Raw genomic sequence first — 22401 nt, 5'->3', positions numbered from 1 at the left:
TTTCTAAAGCACTAGAAATACAAAAACGTGACACCAGGTAAGGTTTAAAGTTTCATTATAACTTTTCGCCGGTAAAAAGGGATATTTTTCTCAACTTTATTTCAAATCCATACAAGCCTTCTTAGTACATCCATACAAAACTCTCATAGTACGCTTTGGTTACCTGTGAAATGCCCAGACTCCTACATTTCAGAGCTTGGCTACAAAGCATTCGTCATTCGCGAACGATTCGAACGAATTACAAGTGTTTCAGGAGTGCTTAGAAGTGATAATCTCGAAAAAATGATATCAAGAGAGCATCCAAATTTAAGATATTGTGAACTCAAACTAAAAAGAAGGTATGACAAGTGAAATTTAGCTTTCTTAAAACTTAATTTATATTAAACATTGCAACAACCACCGTGTCAGTGTTTCGAAACCGTGCTTGTTTGCCCTTGATTGTTTACCAATAGAACTTCACTTGAACTTCAAAATTTATGGTCTGTATATTTTTTTTTCCAAAATTTGAGCTTCCAAATCGGGGGTGCGGCTTATCTACGGGTGCGGCTTATACACGGAACTTTACGGTAATAATAATAATAATAATAATAATAATAATAATAATAATAAATAATTAACTTATATTGCGCAATTATCAATTTAAAAATTTTCAATTGCGCATTACAATATAATTAAAAAATAAAAAACGCTAAAAAAATTTAAAATTTAAATTCACAAGCTAAAAAAGTTTAAAATGTATATAACTAGAACAAGATTAAATGTACAATTAAAAAGCTTTTGAAAATAAAAAGGTCTTGATGGCTTTCTTGAAACTTTGAACTGATGACATGGTTCTTATTTCACTTGGAAGCTTGTTCCATAATTTAGGGGCGGCCACATGATTTATATTGGCTATAATTAAGGGCGTAAACCATTATTGGAACGCAGGTAATGTCTTCCAGCAGTTTCTCTAACGGAAATAAGTTCGCCTATGTAGGCTGGAGCAAGACCATGTACGGCTTTAAAAGTAATCAACAAAATTTTAAAAACTATACGATATCTTACAGGCAGCCTGCAGTGCAATGACTTGAGCAGAGGTGTGATGTGGCAATATCTGCCCTCCTGGAAAATCAATCGCGCGGCTGCATTCTGAACCCTTTGTAATTTTTGAAGATGGCGTTCAGGCACTTCAAAAAGGAGACTGTTACAATAGTCAAGCCGACTTGATATAAAAGCATGAATCAGGGTTTCTGTGCATTCTTTGGTTAAGAACCTTCTTATTCTTCTAATGTTGTAGAGATGATAGAACGCTGAGGAACTGGTCTTAGTGATATGATCCACCATAGATAAGTTTGAGTCAAGCCAGACTCCAAGATTCTTAACAGGAGATCGCGGAGCTATATTTGCATTACCGACTGTAATGTGCGAGATGTTTACTTTGGCAAGCTGCTGTTTTGTGCCAATCAGAAGAAACTCAGTCTTATCCTCATTCAGTAGTAGTTTATTACCATGCATCCAATTCCTGATGACCTGAATACAAAGCTTGATATAATATGTTTGAAACTGAACACACCTCCAGGGGCTCCTTGGGATAAGTGATTGTTATCGATTATTATCGATTTTCTCAATCAATAATAATTTTTTTCTGTGAGTTTGATTGTTATTGATTACTGATTGATTATATCGATTGTATTGATTGTATCGATTGATTTCCAATATCGATTTCTATCGATTGACTACGCCTGGTGCAAAATAGTTGGTATCTCAAAGAGATCTTTGATTTTGCTACGCTCGAAGAGGTTAGTTATTTGTCCTTTTGTATGTCTACTCCACAAAACTGTTCTTTAATACTATATTGTATTAGGATCAACCTTATTAATTTTACCACTATATATAAATTTTTGTAATATTTTAAAGCTGAATTTAACCCTAACCCTAGGGTTATGATGACTCCACTTATAAACGTTTTCTTTTGTGCTTCCTTGTATGATTTCTTTCAATTTGTTTTTATCAATCGAATAAAGTTTTCGTCTGTTAACAGCGATGTATTGACATTTTCCAATAGCCCGGGCCTCAACATAATTATAAATGAAGTACTATTGCCGAATGATCTGTTTAAATTATAGCTGAATTATAACTACTTTTTAAATCAGGTCCTGAAGTGTAATGAGCCAATAATTCGATCTCAATCTGATTTTGGGACCATGTAGAACTTTTTCTTTTTGGACTTTTAACCCTCCATGCAATTACTGTACTGAAATTCGCAGGTAGCCAATCAGAAGCGCGATCTGCTGTCCTGATATCCTACGATATGACAGTGACTTGATATCATATCAAGTCACTGTCCTGATGTGCCACCATATCACGGTCACTTTGAAGTAAAGTAGTGTTACTGTACAATGGATTGAAAAGAGGTTTTACCAATAAAACAGAACTTCGTAATTAATAATATTAATAAAAATAATAAATAATATTAAGAGGGAGGCCTCCAATCACCTAGGGGGTGGTTTTCAGGAGGTTCCTCTGAGAAAATAAATGTTAAACCTTAAAATACATTAAAATCTAAAATACAATAAAAAAGACAAACCTATGTGGTATGCTAACTAAGATTAAAAACTAGGACATTAGGATTAAAATACTACTAACTAAGGTTAAAAATGGGAAATAAAAAAGTATTAAAATCTAAAAGGAAGTACAAAATTATGTCACAGAGGCCATCCCAATGAAATGTTTCGTTTCCCATCGCCCCGTCTCTTGTGATGGTGGGTCGGTCGGTCGGGCAAAAAAAAAAAGAAAAAAAAAGAATGAACACTTCAAGGGTTCTTGGTTCCAGAAAAGGCCGGGCTGCTAAGTAAGAAAGCCTGATTACAAAGTCAACTCGAAAACGTGGTCTTTTCGTTCGTTATTCCTTAACAGTCTTGAAATAACGTAGTATCGATGTTTATTAAAGACAAAGACGTCACATCATACCAATTGTTGTAAATAAAACAAGATCGTGTGCTTGTGAAATTAAGTACTTGCTTCTTTGACTAGTGAATCAGAGTTTTTTTTTTTTACTTTTCGAAAAAAATGGGTCGGCGATGGGAAACGAAACATTTTATTGGGATGGCCAGATCTAAAATAAAAAATATACAATAATTGAAACTACTGAAACTACCTAGTGTCCTAAAACAAACTAATTACAAATAACTGCGCTGCGCAGTTCTTGCTCTGCGCGTTGTTGTTTTTTTTTTTGTTGGTGACCTGCCCCAAACCTCCACTCGGTCTGGCTGTCATGCATTGTTTAGAAGCAACAAATCAGGTACAATGGGAAAATGTTCTTATTTTTTGTATTTACAAAGAATGTTTAGTGTTAAATATTCGATTTTGAAGTGTTTGACTCATGGAAAATACTAAATTTCCATGCTATGAAAGAGAAATGCAATTCAGCGGGCCAGAATCTGTAATTAAATACCATTACGTTAATTGGTGTCAAAGAATGTGCTGACATGACAAGTTTCACTTTCGATCGGCTTGACCTCGAGTCACGTAATGTTTTAAAGCTATTTTCAGTTACCTTTCAAATCTTTGCGAATCCTTTGGTCTTTACTAAATAAATTTATTGCGAAGTTTTTTTTTCTTAAGGGTAATCTTTTTTTTGCCTGTGTCGTTGAAAGGATTTTAGAGATATGAAGAAAAATTCCCTTCACAAACATGCCCTGACTTGTACCGCTTACATAATTCGGTATGCTAGGGAAATACCCTGTGTGCTAAAAACAGCTTCGGCGTCCTCACATGGAATTCGGCCAGAATTTGCATATAAGAATAATTCTTAATCGCGGCTGGAACAAGTCAACCATGAAATGTCACACAAAGTTTGTCAGTCCCTGCATTTTTACAACTGCCTATTGTAATACGAAAACCGAAAGAGGGGCATAAAGAGATTCAAAAATAATACTAACAGTATAGAAACTGCGAAACATTGTGTTTGGGCCAGTTTTCAGTTTTCTGCAAATGGGAAATACTGTCGAAATTCTCACGGATACTTACGTTCCCGACGTGAAGCCAGACGTTCTTATGAATTGATCTTGCAGACAGAGAGGCGGTTGTTGTAACTTTCGCCCGAAAAATCCCGTCGTCCCGATAAGGGATTTTTTGGTTTTACGGATCAGTATCGTGCAAATTAAAATTGGCCAGCATTAGCATAAAATGTCACACAAGGTGTTTTCTAACATTTTGTTTGTCAGTCGCAGCAGCATAGGGGGGTGCATTTTGTGTCCCCCACATGGCTCTCCTAGAGTGGTCACGTGACCAGCGCAGTTTTAAGCTCTAAGAGCTTCTTGTTTAAATTAAGCGGTGTTTAGCGGTCGTAAAACGAGAAAACTGAAAAAAAAATAGAGTCGAAATTTCCAAATTTTTCGTCGCTTAATTTTGATTTAGAAAATGAAACTCTAAACAAACGAGTGGAAAAAAGGCAGAAGAGGAACTTGGTAAAAGTGTTGAAGACCAAGTAAACACAATTTGCAGTACGCACCTTGCAAGCACTGATGGCTTCAACAGATCGATAAATATTACTGGGTTTTTGGCTGAATTTGGGTACGGTAAAATTAATACCTAATCGTGGAATCAGCTGCATATCAGGCTCATTTGGTCTCGCCATGGGTATTTTGGCTCAACCAAAAAACCAAACTCCTCTTTTGCGCTATATATGCATTAGTATGCATATTTATACCATGCCATAAAAAATACAGCCAATCAGAATACAGAAAAGCCGTTGTATATTCGACGGTATTCAACCCAACCTTCCCATCGTGCGCTGCGATTGTATTCTCGACGAAATTTAGTAAGCGTACTATTTTCAATGGCATGGTATAAAATAGTTACACAACACTTTCTCGTGGTATACTATGGAATATCCCACTTTTCTTTGTATACACACTCGCCTAAAGGCTCGTGTGTATACTGAGAAAATACAAGTGACTCGTGGGATATTCCATATTATTAAATTCTCAACCTCGGATATTGCATTTCTAGCTTTCTGATTGGTTCATTGAATCCTGGTTATCAGCTCGTATACCTATGTTTGACCTTAGGCCATCCCCTTTTTTTTTTTCGTTTATCGTCGTATGTGTTTTCTGATTTTGGGTCGGTCGGTCGGAGTTAAAAAAAAAAAATCAAAAAAAAAAGTGGATAAGGAGTCTGGAACTAGGAGGCCCGGTACCTCAGCATAATGTCCGTGGAGCCTGGAAACAAGAAGACATGGTTACAAAGTCAACATGGCGGCAATGGAGGAAGGAAAAATCGACGTCGTGGTTAAACTCAAACAAGAACAGCGTAAAAAGGATGAAACATTATTTAAAATAATGTGTCATTGCCTTCTATACCTTCTGTATAAATTTTTTTTTTTTTTTTTGAAAACGCGAAAATCTGGGTCGGTCGGACGACGCTAAACAGAGAAAAAAAAAGGGGATGGCCTTATATGGGAAATGAGTGCGGCAAGTGTCGCTCAGCGTAAAATTTTTCTATGGGAAGCGACAGTTCCATCAGAAAAAATGGTTGAAAACAGCAAATTTGGCGAGCTTTATGAACAAGAAATAATCAGCGGTGCCTACAAAAACCACAGAAATGCCATAGTAAAATTAACTACCCAAAACAAAAGGATTGATGCGAAAAGTTTAATTAATAATACTTCTAAATGCACAACAAGAGCGAGTGAATAAAGTAGAATCTTTACAGAAGTGCTGAGCCTAATTTTATGACGTACAATGAATGAAACTGTGTCAGTTTGCCGTTCTTTCGTAAATTGTTTGCTGCTTTTCGAAAAGCAGCAAATAATTTACGAAAGAACGGCAAACTGACACAGTTTCATTCATTGTACGTCATAAAATTAGGCTCAGCACTTCTGTAAAGATTTTTTGAGCTCAATTTCGCTTCAAATAATATAGCAGTCTTGATGACAGCCGTGGAGCCGTAAATTACAAGTACAATGTAAACACTTGCTTCGTTCTACTTGCAGAAGACGTGTAGTTTCCAGAAAAGCTTTTGCTTCGGATCATCCCGTAAATCTTAACTGTTGTCACAATTTTCAGGAAACATAGACGATTTTAAAGGAGATTTTTCGATGAAAATCTTGGGAAGAAAACTCTCTCGCTCGCTTTCCTTGCGTGTTTCATTCAACTCAAGAAGTGAACGCCGCGCCACAAATTTTCCCGCCTCCACATGCTATCACTTCGTTTACATCAAACTGAAATGTCCAGTCGATTTAAACTTAAAGAAGAATTTAATAAAACAATTACTCTATTCGCCCTTGTTGGATACGAGTCGTTATAGCCAACTCGGCGCTTCGCGCCTCGTTGGCTATTTACCACCTCGTATCCAACGCGGGCTCATAGAATAATTGTTAAGTATACCACTCGAAAGCGTTGCATAACTAGTATATATTAAATAGATTTAGCCAAGCCTAAAAGCGGAGCTCCCCGGTAATTTACTTTGCCCTTTATTAAAATATCTGAATTCACTGACCGTAGGCATAAAAAATTGTTAATGAGCCCGCAATCCAATAGAAAAACCATCTTTCGGTCAGCGCGTTACGCGTTACCTCGATGAGTTATACACCTGAGCCCGCGATATGATCACGTGATACTGGTCAGCGGATACCTTGTATTGACAGCTGTCAATTGACCATAACTTGGATGCCCAGTAACAAATAGATGAGGGTTTATCTCTTTCTGAAGTGCGCAACACCGTACGACGTACGCGCCCGCGAGCCATGCCGCTAGCCATGATGACCATGAAAACTCAAGTTCATGGTTTTCCTATTTCTGTGAATTTTCTATGGGTATGGGGCTCCGCGCTGCGGCCCTTCGGGCCGCTGTGGAGCTCCGCTATAAAAGTACTTTATCTGAGAACGTACTGAGTACGTCCTCCTAGCATATGAGAAAATCGATACAGCGAAGGGGTTAATAGGTTTTCTACTGTGTAAATATAAATTTTAAATAAAGAATCGGATCAGAGTGTGAGGTGCGGCTGTATTCGCAGGCTAGGCTGGCAAAAAATTCAATTTTTATGGAGAGACAACTGCAACAGTTTTTACCAAGGTTCTTAGCAGAAACTTGTAGTTGATACAATATGTTAAAAAATCAAGTTGTTCATAAGCAACAGATGTGAAACAGACCATAGCAATAACAAAAAGTGTTTATTCTCAAATAACCACATGACTACATATGAAGCATAACTGAAGCACAACATAATATGTTACTTTACACATGACAATGCCAACTAACTCACTGAAAGTGGCAAATATCTTCAATGTATAAAATATAAACAAGTCTCGTACGTGTCACAAATTTCTCTTACCATCTGGATTTTAATCACAATAGCTGACAATTTTAGTTTCTGTTGTTTTTTTTTGTTATAGAACCTGCCTAAAAATCACCCACTGGTTAGCAAAGCCTCCTACGTAAAAAGAATTGTTATTTTTAAATAAGTTCACATTGTCCGGGAAAACAGCTAAAAACAATTATTAAGAATATTTGTAGAATTACAGTACAAATAAATAACCGGGAAAAGTGGTTTATTCCAGCAATCTTTGGAATCTTAACCTCAGTCTCTGTTGTACCTACCTAGCTGTAACTGTAACCTTTTAATATCAAGTTTAATTTTTGTCACCATATATAGGTACTAGTCCTGAGTATATTCAAATATTTCAACTCGATAGTCTGTAGTAACTGAACAGTTAGACACTAATTCCATTGTTTTCTTTTGTTTAGTTTTGACCATTTAGCAATATTATTAATGGCATTTGTTTCATGGCATAAATAAAATCACTCTAACCCGCTAAGGAGACTACTACTACCACAACTACAATTTTTTTTGCACCACTAACAAGTGGCATAAAATGTTCAAGACTGAAGCCAACCTATACGGGCTAAGGACTTTCAACTATATACAAACTGAAGTTAACTCTTTAAGATGACGATCTGAGAACTTTATTTGTACATTAATATACGAATTAAATGAAACTAAATTTGATTTAATCAGACTAGGAATTTTCTAGTCATCAAATGAAATTTTTGTTCCCTTGTACTCTTGAATATTTCCTTTTCGTGCCGCACTTGCAGGAGTTCCTCCTCTGCCACCACCACGCCCTGCATGGAACATAACAAACAGATACCATTAGAATAGAGAGGGTGCATGTTGATGGAAATTAGAACAAAGCACACAGACAGTTTGTCCTCATGAGTGAAAAGTTTTAAGCCACAACTGTTATCACCTTAAACTGACTGGACATACAAAATAGTGAGAACATTATGCAGTTAATTTTCTTCTGTCTACTTAACGATCGGTTTATGCTTTAGCGTGTACTTCATCAATCCTGTCCATTTTCTGCCTCCCTTTGAGTAATGGTGCACACAGGAAGTTTGGAGAGCATGAAAGAAGAGTAAGAGTTGCTCGAGGTGAGAGCTGAGAGCAACTCTACAGTACAGTAGCTTCTTGAATGCCCTCCAAACTTCCCAAGCCCACTATAACTTGATAGTGCACAGCTAAAAGCATGAACCAATTGTTTTAAAACATTGCCAGTGAAAAACGATTTTTCTGGCGAATGGATTTGCCCAGGCTACGAGCGTGCACTATTGGATTTTAGAATATAGCCGCCGTATATGCACGATGGAATTCTAGCGGGTATTATTTTTTTAAAGAACATACCTGAAAACTATAGAGGCCCATGCAGTACCCAGATGTGCGAAATGTTTTTTCACATTTCGCTGAACGACTTTGCCTTAATGCTCGTTTTGTTGTTTAAATGATGCTTTTCATCAGAAACTTTTCACTTGCTTAAATGGAAGTCAGACAGTCCCAATGGAAACAACAGATGAAGAAAGAATTGTTGAAATTTTTTTGTTCTTCTTTGGAGTTTTGTATGTCACTATTTTGCACTGACTTTGCCACGAACTGCCCAAAATTGATTGGATATTATTTAGCAAAACAAGCCGGGCTCTAGAAACGCTTTGAGGTAAGAAATCTTTTGTAAGCCACAATCTGAAGACAGAACATTCCACTTGTGTTCCTTTCAAATTGAAATTAGAGGAGAATTTGAAAAACTTGCTGCGGAACGAATGCATTAGCCTGCGAATACAGCCGCCTCTCATTCGCGTCCCGCAACGAAGAGCGAAACACGAAGAAAGACGTCTGCGATTCACGGCCAGAAATTCCATACTGATGACGTTAACCACTAATTAGATTTCCCACACCACACGCAGTTGGTCTTGCATAATTATATTTTTTGTTTTCAGCCGCACATTACTTGCTTGATCACAAACACTTTCAAGGCAGTCAAGGACACATTTAGGGGTCATTTACACCGGACAACTTCATCGCGAAAATTAGAAATCCCTATACGAGTTGCACATTAGTAAAATTTGGAAAGCTGCGAAATCACTAGATGACATTGTTTTGGAACTTGAGCGCAACTCTTGGAGGTGTTGGGCCGTAAATACCGATACCGCAACGATCATAACAATTCTTCTGAATTAGTTTCTTCTTTTCCCGCTGTTTGCCAAATTAAAATTCTGTTTTTCTGTAGCATTTATTCTTTGGTTGTGGATGGTTCAGGTCGTTCAGGTTATCTGTATTTCACATTTTTGTTGCTTGTTTGTTTTGCCGGCTGCCTTTATGTCAACAATAAAAAATAGGTGACAAAATTGATCTATTTTTAACGGCCGCTGTGGCGCGTCCTTTCTGTACATCTTTGAGGTCGTTCATCTTGTTATAAAGCAGTTTCTTTTTTGTTTCCCAATTACATATGAATTATAGATATTATAGAAATTCTAAGGTATAGCTTCGGTGTAGTTTCACGATCCTTCCCCCGGTCAACTTTTAGTCCGCAATAACATCCGGTTTTTTACCGTTCGTGTAATGAAGTGTTATATTTCGCATACATTATGTAAATTAACTAGCTGACCAATCAACGTTTCTGTCCGGATTCTGGACAGATTTACGTCATCAGTATGGAATTTCTGGCCGTGAATCGCAGACGTCTTTCTTCGTGTTTCGCTCTTCGTTGCGGGACGCGAATGAGAGGCGGCTGTATCGCTCTCCTCTCTCCCTCTCCCCAACCCTCTTCTTTTGATGTTCATTTTCTCCATAGCACAATCAGATACAAGCGTTTTTTCGACTCACCCCATCGTGCGCTCGATTCGAATGGCGTCTGCATGTAGTTCCAACCTATTGTCCACTTCACTTCTTCACACTCGCCTAAGCTTTTCTACATTCTTCCCCGCTTTCAGCATAGTGCGTTGTCACTCTCACCAATACCTTTTCACTTCATCACGACATCATAGACAGTCTCTCTGTCCGTCCACACCTCCCCCCCCACCCACTCTCAGTCATGTCCTCTTTTTCTTGGTTGGCTCCGCTCTCCCCCCGCTTGCCCCTACTCGACTCTCCTCCATTAAATCGTCAGCGAAGGGATAGTTTCTCTTGTATAAATTTAAGATCGATCAGATGTGAGGGCGGCTGTATCGCAGGCTAGGCTGGCAAAAATTCTTTTTATGAGAGACAACTGAACATTTTTACCAAGTCTTACAGAAACTGTAGTTGACAATATGTATCAAGTTGTTCTAGCAACAGATGTGAAACAGACCATAGCAATAAAAAAAGTTTTATTCTCAATAACCACATGACTACATATAAGCATAACTGAAGCACAAATAATTTTACTACACATACATCCAACTAACTCACTGAAAGTGCAAATATCTTCAATTATAATAAAACAGTCTCGACTGTCACAAATTCTCTACCTGGATTTTATCACAATAGCTGACAATTTTTTTCTGTTGTTTTTTTTAAACCTGCCTAAAAATCACCCACTGGTTAGCAAAGCCTCCTACGAAAAAGAATTGTTATTTTTAAATAGTTCACATTGTCCGCCGGGCCCGCGGGGCTCGGGGGCGGCCCTGCCCCGGGGGGGCGGCGCCGCGCCGGTCGGGCCCGGCGGCGGCCCCTCGGCCCGGTCGCGTCCCTACGGGGGCTTGGGGTGTCACTCACGACCCTCTGACCAGCCGGGCTCTAGACGCTGGGTAGTCTGCCTCTGAGACAGCATTCCACTTGTGTTCCTCTGATAGAGGAGAATTGAAACTTGCTGCGGAACGAATGCATGAAAATTTTTCATTTGAATGAAATTGAAGTAGGCTTAACCAAACTTGAATGTGTAAATATATTTCAACTAAAATTTGTCGGCTTTAAATTGTGAGAATCTTTAGGTAGTTAAAGAAATTACTATAAATAGGAAATATGAATGAAATGGTATCTTTATTTATGAAGAAGCTGCCAAAGAAAAGAAATAAACTAAACTTTCACTTTACCGATGTTCCGTGCATTTGTAACTGCCGTAAGCGGCAGCGAGTCTTGTAAGTTCTGTGCTTGTTTTTAATGCTATATTCTAAACCCACTAATATGGTTTTCCTATGCCCTATAATAAAATAATGCACTTTTGAGGTCTAGAAAAGTGGCGTCCACTAGCAGCTTTTCTAGACCTCAAGCATGCATTGTTTTCTTAAAGAACATGGAAAACCATCTTCTAGTAGCTGCATGCTTATGCATACTGAATTTTATTGTGCAGCTGTTACATGTGCTGTAGCTATGTTATAAACATAATTGTTATCATTCAACTTGTTTAAACTGTTCTTAATAATACAAATGTACATGTATATTGCAAATTTTTATTATTTTGTCTTTGAAAATGCATTACATAATTCAGGTCAAAGGATGGCTCAGTTATTGACTGAACTGTGAAAAGACCATGCCAAACTCACACTTTTCAAATCTGCAGTAACAGTGTTCTTTTGTGGTTGACACCTAAGTGCCTCCACTGTTGAATCATAAAGTTCCTTTAATTCTAAAGAAAACAGTTTCTTTAACCATCAACAGGAATACAGGTGTAGTTGTAAGACATGGTAAGTCGCTTACTGTTATGCAGATGTCACAGGTTACGTACCTCTTCCTCCTCCTCTGCCACCAAAGCCACCTCTGCCACCATAGCCGCCTCTGCCACCAAAGCCGCCTCTGCCACCAAAGCCACCTCTCCCACCTCCTCTCCCACCCCTACCACCTCCACTTCCAGGTGTGGATCCCCGTGGCTCAGCAAAGTCAAGTCGCAGAAAGCGGCCATCAAGTTCCTGTCCATCCATTGAAGCCATTGCAGACTGTGCATCGTCCACACTATTAAACTCAACATATCCAAAACTGAAAATAGAATGACAAAAGAGATAAGAACAAATATCAATTGACTATCAGCAATTTCAACAACAGAATGCTACAAAATAATAATAATAATAATAATAATAATAATAATAAAAAAAAATAAAAACACTTAAACCAATTCTAAAAACAATGATGACTATTATAATAATAATAATAATAATAATAATAATAATAATAATAATAATAATAATAATAAACCATTAGCCATGCACTGTTAAGCACAAGCAGCATTGTACAACCCATATAGTTGGGATAGATGTATGGGACAATTATTTGTTAACCTTGAATCATTTTTATTGGCTTAGATTTCTTGTTATGAAACGTTTTGATCATTCAGTGACATTCTACCTAATAAAAGAAAATGGAAGTATATTTTACATATCGTGTACGTGGTTATATCATATTTCTATTTCAGGTTTACGTGTTGGACCATTTAAGATTTACTCATCATAGTGTTACATGTATGACTCCAATCTATTTCTGTCATGCTCTAGGTTGACATGGAATATTTGTACTCATTGGGAATCAAGTGAGTCAGGCAAACCAACCTGTGTGTGGTCACAGGTAACCAAGGCATTGAAATTTCTAATTTATTGCTATTGTAGATATTTAAGCTTCCATAAATTGTATTTATGGCTCTGTATTACAGCAAGGCGCCCAAAAGTGTGACCACCTTTAATTAATTCACATTCTTTCGTGCAACCACCATCTAATTAGAAGCCAAGGATTGGATTAAATCTGCACGGAAGAATGTGAATAAAAAGTGGTCACACTTTTGGGCACCTTGCTGTAATCAATTTAAAATGATACAAATTTTGCACATTGCTTAATGTAAGCTATTCTGCCTTTTCTTATTTTGGATGGAAATTTATGTTTCAAGAATGGTTGGGTTTCTATTTGGAAGGGATACTGTGTCCAAAAATTTTAAGGTGCATACAAGAATACTCTCTTAACACAACAATACCTACCCCCTAGGATTGCCAGTTTCCCTGTCTGTTATAATTCGTGCACCAGCACAGTTTGGAAAAGCTCCACTCAGGGAATCATTGTCTGTATTGTATGATAAGCCAATGCAGATCAAGGTGCTTGATGGAGTACTTTTACCACGACCCCTGTTAGAACCACCTCCACGTGGTGATTTTCCATGTCCTCTATTACTTGGGCTAGGTTTTGACTCTGCCATGTTTATTCTCAATGTCCTGCCATCGAGTTCCGAGCCGTCAAGTTCTATTCCCTGCTGTCCTTCCACTGGGCTCCCAAAATCTACGTAACCAAACCTTTAATTTAAAGTATAGCTAATTAATCACTAAATAAACAGGATATATTTTAGGAGACAAATGATTATTCTATTACATTTATTTTTTTAAGGGATTTTTACTGGATGGCCACTGAAAACTTGCAGAGATGCTGACATGGATTTCGATAAAATTTGTTGTAGGTGGCTGGTTTGAGTAGAGTAATCAGACAAATGTTTGAAAGAATCTTTCTTTAAGTACTTTAATTTAGGCCACCTTCACTGAGCAAAGTACAACGCTTTTTGTTGGTCATTGGTTCTAATGGAAAGCACTGTGACCACATACTGTACTGGCCTTTACCCAGCTGTAGGGGGAAGTGGGCCAGCCCATATTTATGAGAATCTAACGTAGCTAAATAAAGAGAACCATTAACTATAGTTTGGAGTTTACATTTTTCCAGCTAAGATTATTATTATGGAAGCTTGGACCTCCTAAACACACTCGTCAGGCTTCCTGTGTCTTGTTATACATGTTACACTGCCAGCTTGGGATACTTAATGGCTACCAATATTATGAAAATTACTGGTCAGAATTAAACACTGGTACAAGAAAAGTAAAAAAAAAAACAGTACCCTCTTGGTTCTCCATTTCTTGTTATAAGTCTAACACTTGTCGGAGTCAGACCGTTCTCCTCAAACAAGCCCTGAAGACTTTCTTCAGTAGTACTGAATGACAGATTTCCAACATAAAGTGAAACTGAAACAGACAAATACATCTTTTACTATTTGATAGATTTAATTGTTTAAGATGTCAAAACTGTTAATTCTGACCCACCTCTGTGGCAAAAAGGGATATCATTACAGTCAAAGCACCATCATACAAAGAGCTCTTGAAATTGCTTAGCAAACTGGTTATGAAATCAAAATGTAATTTAACATGTAGTACAATATGTTCATCTGTGTGTCCCACAGGTGACTACAGTACATGTAAAAGCAATAACAAAAGCAACCTTAAAAAATTCTCTTATCAAAAGAGCTAAAAACAATGTTAATTGATTCATTAGCATTCATTGAAGCTGTAATGGAATAAAAAGTAATCAATCAGCTCTGAATATTACCAGAACATACCATTTTCCTTGGAATCATCATCTTGCTTTGATTTCTTTCCTCCATAATCTTCACTGTTTGTGTTTGCTTTTCTCTTCACTGCCTGTTGAACGGTTCCTTCACCATTTTCATCTTCTTCTGCATTTTGTTTTGAAGAGTCCTTAAAAATAATTTATAAAGAATGACAATTCAAACTATGGAGGTGTGAAATTGTTTTCCTTAGGAAAACAAAAGGTAGGTAGCTGGAAGAAGAGTAAGGATTTTTACCAATTTTCTGTGTAAGAACACAGAAATGCGACTCTAAGTTACTGTTTGCCAATTGGGTATAGGACATTATTATCCGGTTGAGATCACTTGCGTAACTTAGGGTATCATGTTCGCGTCCTCATGTTGTAGCTTTCGCTCTGTTTGCTCGTTGTAAGACTCTTTCTGGAGCCAGCATTTGCAGAGCCATTTGGAAATGGTCTGGAAGCCCTTCTTGAAAACTTTCACCGCTCTGATTTTTGCTGGGTTTACTTTTTTTTCGCCCTGACTACATGTATCTGCTTCTGCATCTATGAGGATGACTTTGAGATATGTTTATTTAATTAATTCAACAACAAGGGCTGCCATGAACTAATTTAAATTCGAAATTATTCAAAAGCTAATCAGAACTAACTATAGTTAACTGCATTGGTGTGACCGCAAAGGCGACCGAACGCACTAACTATAGTTAGGTATGACGTCACGTAACTTGAGACTAACTATAGTTAAACTTTAGTTACGTCATAGATGTGACCGCAGCCATTGTTTTCCACCACCTTGAAAGTTACACAAAAGTGTGCAAAACATTTTCAGGGATAAATGGATCGAAATGAATGAGAAATTTGGACTTTTGAACCACAAAGCTCGGTATATTTCCAATACTTTTCCTGTTAATGTTATAGGCCATTTCCGATATATTAAAATTCTAACTTGGCTCCGAGGCTTGGGGGAATAAAACAAAAGATATCACGTCGAGGTTGATTGATGAATAAATCATTTCTTTTGTTTTATTCCCCCAAGCCTCGAAGCCAAGTTAGAATATTAATATATCGGAAATGGCCTATTCGTTTTGAACGTAATTAGTGCAGAATGCACTATTGTGATGGTTTGGTGGGCAGTCGTCTACTAAACCTCTCAAGTGCTAACGCACTCTAGTGTAAACTTTTAATTGCCAATTAATTAATTAATATCAATTAATTATTATTTGTGGAGGGGGTAGGGGGTGGGGAGCACCTGGCCGTACGTAAAACGTGGGACATATCTACTTTACCTACATATGAAGATTTCAAAGGTATATATTTGTTTCAGAAAACCCTTTGTTCTCCTTGTGGTATTATTCTTTCTAGAGTAAAGTACTTTGCGCCAAATGCATGCGCATATCTACGTTATTTTTATGTGAAGATTTCAAACGTATATATTTGTTTCAGAAGACCTTTTGCTCTCCTTGTGGTACTATTCTTTCGATAGCAAAGTACTTTGCGCCAAATGCATGCGCAGATACGACTACATTGTATTCTCAGGAACATTGCGTGCATCACGTGTTTGCGGTTGGATTCCTGCAGACTCCGTGACGCCAAGTTAAAACCGCAAATTGATTAAATAAGATTTTGAGACTTTCACCGCGGTTTCGTAATTAAGCAATGCAAAAATAAGCAGGAAACAAATATCCAAGCTGTGACGCGCTTTTAAAAGCCTTTCGAAAGAGATGTTTTTTTTTTTTTTTTTTTTTTTTTTTTTTTTTTTTCTGGCGGGGGGGGGGGGGCCCCCCCCCCCCCGGCCTTGTACACCTAAAAAAAAAAAAATTGCCGCCCGGCCCCCCAAAAAGGAGAGAGGGGAGAAAAAAAAAAAAGAAAGAAAGAAAAAAAAAGAGCGAAAAAAAAAAAGGCAGTTACCGGTAATGTTTAAACATTTTTTATGGTTTCAAACGCATGGCCCAGCAATGAAAACCCTTTTAGAAAAGCAGTCACTTGAGTATAACACAAAAGTCTGAGATTTGTGCGAGTCACATTTCCCTTCCCATTAAAAGTTGCATGATTTTACATGTAAGTCCCACCAAGGAGTCAGCCACAAGGATCTGGAATGATTCACTAAAATTAAATAATGAACCAGGCTGTTGCTGGCTGCCGAATTTAAAACTGGCTATTTTTCAAGCTTGTTAATTGTTTTTTTCCCTGTCTTTATCTCCCTTTTTGATAACTCTCCTTGTTTGTTCTTTCCACCTTACAAAACTGTTGTGAGGTTCCTTTAATTTGAAAGCCAATATGTTTTGTAAATCATGACATAGCCCCTTTAATTTTAACACATGAGTTACAAGATACATACTTTGTTCTTGTGGTTTTTCTTAGCTTTGGGTGCTGTGAATGCCTCCTCCTCATCTGATGAACTCTTCTTCCGTTTCTTGTTTCCTTTACCAGGCTTCTGTTTAGCCTTCACCTCTTGCTCATCTGAGCTTGATTCTTCACTGTTGGAGTCTGCTGCTGTTCCATTTTTACCATTCAATTTTGATGGTTCTGCATCATCATCACTGCTAGACTCCTCAGAATCAGACTCTTCCTTTGTTTTCTTTGCTTTCTCTTTTGGGGGTTTTTCATCCTCTTCATCAGAAGAATCTGAGCTGGACTCAGAAGAAGCCTCTTTGGGTTTGACTTCTTTCTTTTTAGCTGGTTTCACTGTCTCTGTCTTTGGTTTTTTATCCTCCTCGTCAGAGGAATCTGAACTGGATTCAGATGCCTCTTTTGTTTTGGCCTCTGTCTTTTTGACTGTTTTCACTGTCTCCGTCTTGACTTTTTTATCATCCTCGTCAGAAGAATCTGAGCTAGATTCAGAAGACTCTTTTTTAGGTTTGACTTCTTTCTTCTTAGCTGGTGTCGCCGTCTCTTTTTTTTGTTTTTTATCTTCTTCATCAGAAGAATCTGAGCTAGAATCAGAAGACGCCTCTTTAGACTGAACTTTAGTTGCTGTGGATTTTGAAGGCTCTGACTTTGAAGGCTTCTTCTCTTCTTCATCAGAGGAATCAGAGCTTGATTCAGAGGAAGATGCCTTGGCATTTACTGCTACAGCTGGTTTTGCTTTTGATTTGGTTTGGTTATTTTGCACCTTTGCTTGTTTCTTGATAGCTGGCTTTGGATCGTCCTCTTCACCTGAAGAATCTGAGGAATCTGAAGACTGTGGTTTTGTCTTTTGCTGCTTCCCTTTCTTGACTGCTGCTTCATCATCACTTGAAGAGGACTCATCACTTGATGAATCGTCTTTTTTGCTTGCTAACCCCTTAAGTTGTAGCACATCTGCCTTTACTGGCTTAACATGCTCCTTAGTGTCTTCATCTGAGTCAGACTCACTTGAAGAGTTCTGCTTTTTAGCTTTCGCTGCAACTTGTTTGGATTTTTTCTGTTTATCTGGGAGGCATGTTTTCTTCCCTTTATCATTCTCATCATCAGAGTCAGAGTCGAGTCTGATGAAGAATCTTGTTTGGGAGCAGGTACAGACTTGGCCTTTGATTTTCCATTTTGTTTCATTTTTTCCTTCTTAGGTTCCTTCTTGACAGCCTGTTTCCTGGAGATGATAAAACCACATTAACAAACACTGACTATTCATACATTGTACTAGCTATAACACACAAATTCTACATATTATAGTTTATACGCATGAACATTTTCCAAGTCTCCTGTTTGGGACCTCCTGTATGTGAGGTCTTTAGACGGAGAGTATGTTGCAGCTCAAGCTAGAAATTAAGTGATCCTGCTTTCCTTGGTTTTGTAAATTTTCAATCATTAAAATCACTGAAGACTACCACACTGATGAGGTTGTTTTTAACTGTTTTTTTTTTTTAAATATTCACACATGGTTTCTTACTAGATTGTTTCATCTGTTCCACATTGGTACTGCTATTAATTATTCAAGGAAATTACAACAACCATGATGACTTCATATTGTTTTAAAGAAATTATAAAGGAAATTCAGCTAAGAAACTATTTTAAATATATATTCAGCATCATCAAAACTTAGTCTCAATCACCATAGCAAGAAACAGTAAACAAGCAAAAAAATAAACTTGATAGCTGATATTGGCTACTAGAAAATATCTGTTATTTTTATCTGGTGGAAACAAGCAATATGTTATAACACACGTTTACATGACATGCATGTGCATCAGGTTTTTACAAGTCTAGTTTTTGATTAATATTTACTGACTGCATGTCATTGTTCAACTCAGAAGTTGTTCAGTACCTTGAGATGAGTTCATTTTCATCTGAACTTGAATCCTGTACAAACGAGATTACAATTTATCAGAATTAACCAAAACTCCCTAAACTGGCCATAATCAGCCAGACCATGCCATACCCACATTTACATTACTCCCATAACCTCCCCTACTGAGTTTTCTTTTGTCCCCTATATGACATTATAGCTAAAAGAAAAAATAATCATTGTTAGAATGTGTTGGTGAGTATTTAAGAGGTAGTAGAAAGGTGACCTTTTTCATGTAGATTTCATAAAAAAAAAACTGCATCTTGTCCAAAACACCTTTGATTAAGAGTTTGAAATTGAATGGAATAACCCTAAAGAATACTTTTAACTGCGCCACAAAAAGACAGAGAGGTACATCATGAAAAGTGGCTCCTTTACATTTGCAGGCCTTAGTTCCCAAGAAGTGCTAAGCACTGATCATGACCAGTACTCTGCCAGTGATCCAGTGATCACTGTTATTTACCGGTATTTTATTATTAGTTTACAGCCTCAAAGAAAAGAGAGTAGATACATTTTATTTTGTGAATCCACCAATTAGGTCTACCGTCTAGTTTTAATTAGAAAGTCTAGTATTAAGTTGGATAAAAGTTTTTACAATATTAATAGTGACATGAATTTGAAAACAATCCATGTCTTAAGCTGTGAAAGCCACAAAATACCATAAACCAGACAGGAATAGGAATTTTGGTACTTTTTTTCACTATTCACAGTATCATTCCCCATGTAACTTTTTTCATGGTGCACACAGACAATAGTGCAATAGAAGAAATCTAAACAAAATACTGTAAGATGTCTTAAAATGTAGTTACCTCTGAATCGGAAGATTGCTGAGCTGGGGGTAGTTTTTTTGTTTTTCCTGAGGCTATATCCTTTTTGACCCCATCCATTACTTTACTTTTTCCATTTGTTGGTAGCTTTATGTCTTTTGTCTTGGCCTTTTTTTTCTTTTGAAAGCTTTTTAGACACCTCTGCACTTTTTTCCTATATAAAAACAAGGAACAAAAAAAAAATGTAAACTGGAAAATGGGGATCAGATCGATAGTGCAAGGTTGAACATACAACAATAGCCCACTACCCTGCTCACAATAGGAAATGAGACGGGTTAAGAACTAATTCCCAGTTCTCCAATAGGTGACTTCCAGAGAAAAAAAATGGGCCTGCGTGGAACAGTTTTATTTTTAACCGTGCATAATTATATAGGCGGTTCATAATCTGGCCGCTTTTTTGTCGTTTGTCATTAAATCATTCCAGACCCACGTGGCCCAGCTGGCTCCTTGATCAGGGTCACGCAAGATTTAATGTTTACTAGCAATCACTTGTTTATCATGCTCTTTATTTAGAGTGAAATGAATATTTTTGTGTCATTCGAGTGTTTTATCAGAAGAGAGGACTTAATAATCACATAGCGAAACCAAAGACAGCTTGGACATGTCAAAGCTATTTAAAACTACCACTATCGCTTGCCTGTATCTATAATAAATAATCATTCACCTATTTTAAAAAATCAATTCCGGTACTCTGTGCTCTGTTTGTGCGAAATGTTTCTTTTTGTGTTATTCGGGCATTTGGCTCGGACCGAGAAAAGGTCGTACAATGTACTCAGAATGTGTTGAATATTTCAAAACAACGACTTGTTTTCTGAATATTCCAATTTTTGTTAACTGCGCTGCACAGTTCTTGTTCTGCACGGGGTTTACATGTATTTTTCGATTTTGAAGCGTTTGACTCATGGAAAATACTAAATTTCCACGCTTTCAAAGAGAAATATAATTCAGCGGGCCAGAATCTGTGAATAACTACCATTACATTGGTGTAAAAGAATGTGCTGACATGACAAGTTTCACTTTGGATCGGCTAAACCTCGACGAGTCACACAATTTTTCAAATCTTCGGCAACAATCACACAATGCTCTGAAAGTTTTAAATCTGCTACAAGTGGAAACTGAACAAGTCCTTTGGTCTTAACCTAGCATGTCAAGTGTGAAATGTTCAACTTTTTAGCCTTATGTTTATTTGGAGTGTCATCTAGAGGATTTCGGAAATCTGAAGGAAAACAACTGAGACAAACATGCCCTGACTTGCAAGGTTTACGTCATTGGTAAATTAATGCCCCCGAGAATTCCCATTCAGCAAAAAACAGCTCTAGTGTTTTTCTCAAATTTAATTTTAATATATAATTTGCTCCAATATTCCATTTTTAGAGCGAGTTATTTAATCTTTAAACGGGAATTCAATACAACACTGGATGCTGATCTGATTTAAAAGGTTTTTTGGTTTCACGGATCAGGATCATGCGATATTAAATTTGGCCAGCATTGGACTAGTCAACCATGAAATGTCACACAAGGTGTTTTCTTTCCATTTTGTTTGTCAGTTGCAACATTGTTTGATGCAGGTAAAGGGGATGGGGGGGGGGGGGTGCATTTTTTGTTCTCCCCACATGGCTTTCCTAAAGTGGTCATGTGACTAGCACAGTTTAAACCTCTAAGAGCTCCTGTTTTGAGTTTATTTTGGGAATTGAAACGAAAATTGCAAGCTCAGCAAGAATACAAAGTGTATGTCAAGGCACAGGATACACATATTAATCGTGCCAGGGGAACGTAAATGTTGTTTATAGTGGTCATGCACTTAGCTTCAAGATATCTAGTTTATAGGCATGCCACTGAAACAGAAGAAACAAATATTTTAAATGAACATAACAAGGTTAAAAATTCCAACTGGCAGGAGGCAGACCATGGCCAGTTGGCTATATACAAAGCGTGATCAAGGATTTGAACTCAGGACAACCGAGAACAACCTGAGCTTGTCGCTTCAGTGTTATGTGCCTTTTTAGTTGCCTACCTAGTACTTTTGTTGCCCTTGGCCTCGTGTTCAACTTGCACGTGCTTACTTTTTTAACATTTTGTTTTGGTGTTGCGACTTTACAGTGATCCATTGGATGATTAATCACTCACAGAGCAAGATTTTAGAAAGTCTGTCTCCCACATGGTTTTTTGCCTGCCTTCGTACTTAGTTCTAGATTTCTCAGTAAAGATTTTGTCCAGGTTTGTTTTCTTAGCTTCTCTAACCTCTTCAACTTCTTTTCCTTCTTTCCTTTCATTGTCCTTTCGCTTTTTTCTTGAAAACCAACTTGAAATAGACTCACTTTGGTTTAATGTTTTGAGCATCAACAACGCTGACGCCTGTAAAAATCCCAAGTGTATATCTGGCCGCTTGAAAACAGGGTATCCCTTTGAAATTTACCAACATTTCTTACGCATGATAAAACATGATGGCCATGATTTTCTGCAGAGTGTTTCAGTGTTTCATGCTTGTTTCGTTGTACCTTGTTTAAACTTATATGTATCTTTTTTTCAATCTACGAGTATGAAAATATCCCAATGTACATGAAAGTACTGATATTAACACAATAAATAAACTGACAGCAAAGAGTTTTCAATTCAATTTAGTTCTTGCTGGACAGGAGCAAAATGTGATTGCCCAATCAGGCAAGTTTTACCGTAGTTTCACTTGCCCATTAAATCATTTTACTTGCCCCGGGCAATTGGGCAAGCGTTAGTGTCCCT

General features: G+C 37.4%; 1 protein-coding gene across 1 annotated transcript; it reads right to left on the bottom strand.

Annotated features, from left to right (window-relative positions):
• Positions 1 to 7134: 7134 nt before the first annotated feature.
• LOC144657924 (uncharacterized) lies at positions 7135 to 18830 on the bottom strand. Its single transcript, XM_078518264.1, has 7 exons — positions 18815 to 18830; positions 16910 to 18111; positions 14585 to 14723; positions 14090 to 14213; positions 13191 to 13499; positions 11957 to 12204; positions 7135 to 8105 (listed from the first exon to the last, which is right to left on the bottom strand). Exons 1-7 carry the CDS (start codon positions 18828 to 18830, stop codon positions 8011 to 8013), a joined length of 2133 nt encoding a protein of 710 aa, XP_078374390.1. The 3' UTR covers positions 7135 to 8010.
• Positions 18831 to 22401: the final 3571 nt, after the last annotated feature.

Source organism: Oculina patagonica, chromosome 6 (genome assembly GCF_052425735.1).
Source record: "Oculina patagonica isolate OP01 chromosome 6, crgOcupat, whole genome shotgun sequence".
NCBI lineage: Eukaryota > Metazoa > Cnidaria > Anthozoa > Scleractinia > Oculinidae > Oculina > Oculina patagonica.
This window is presented reverse-complemented; position numbering and strand designations above follow the sequence as displayed.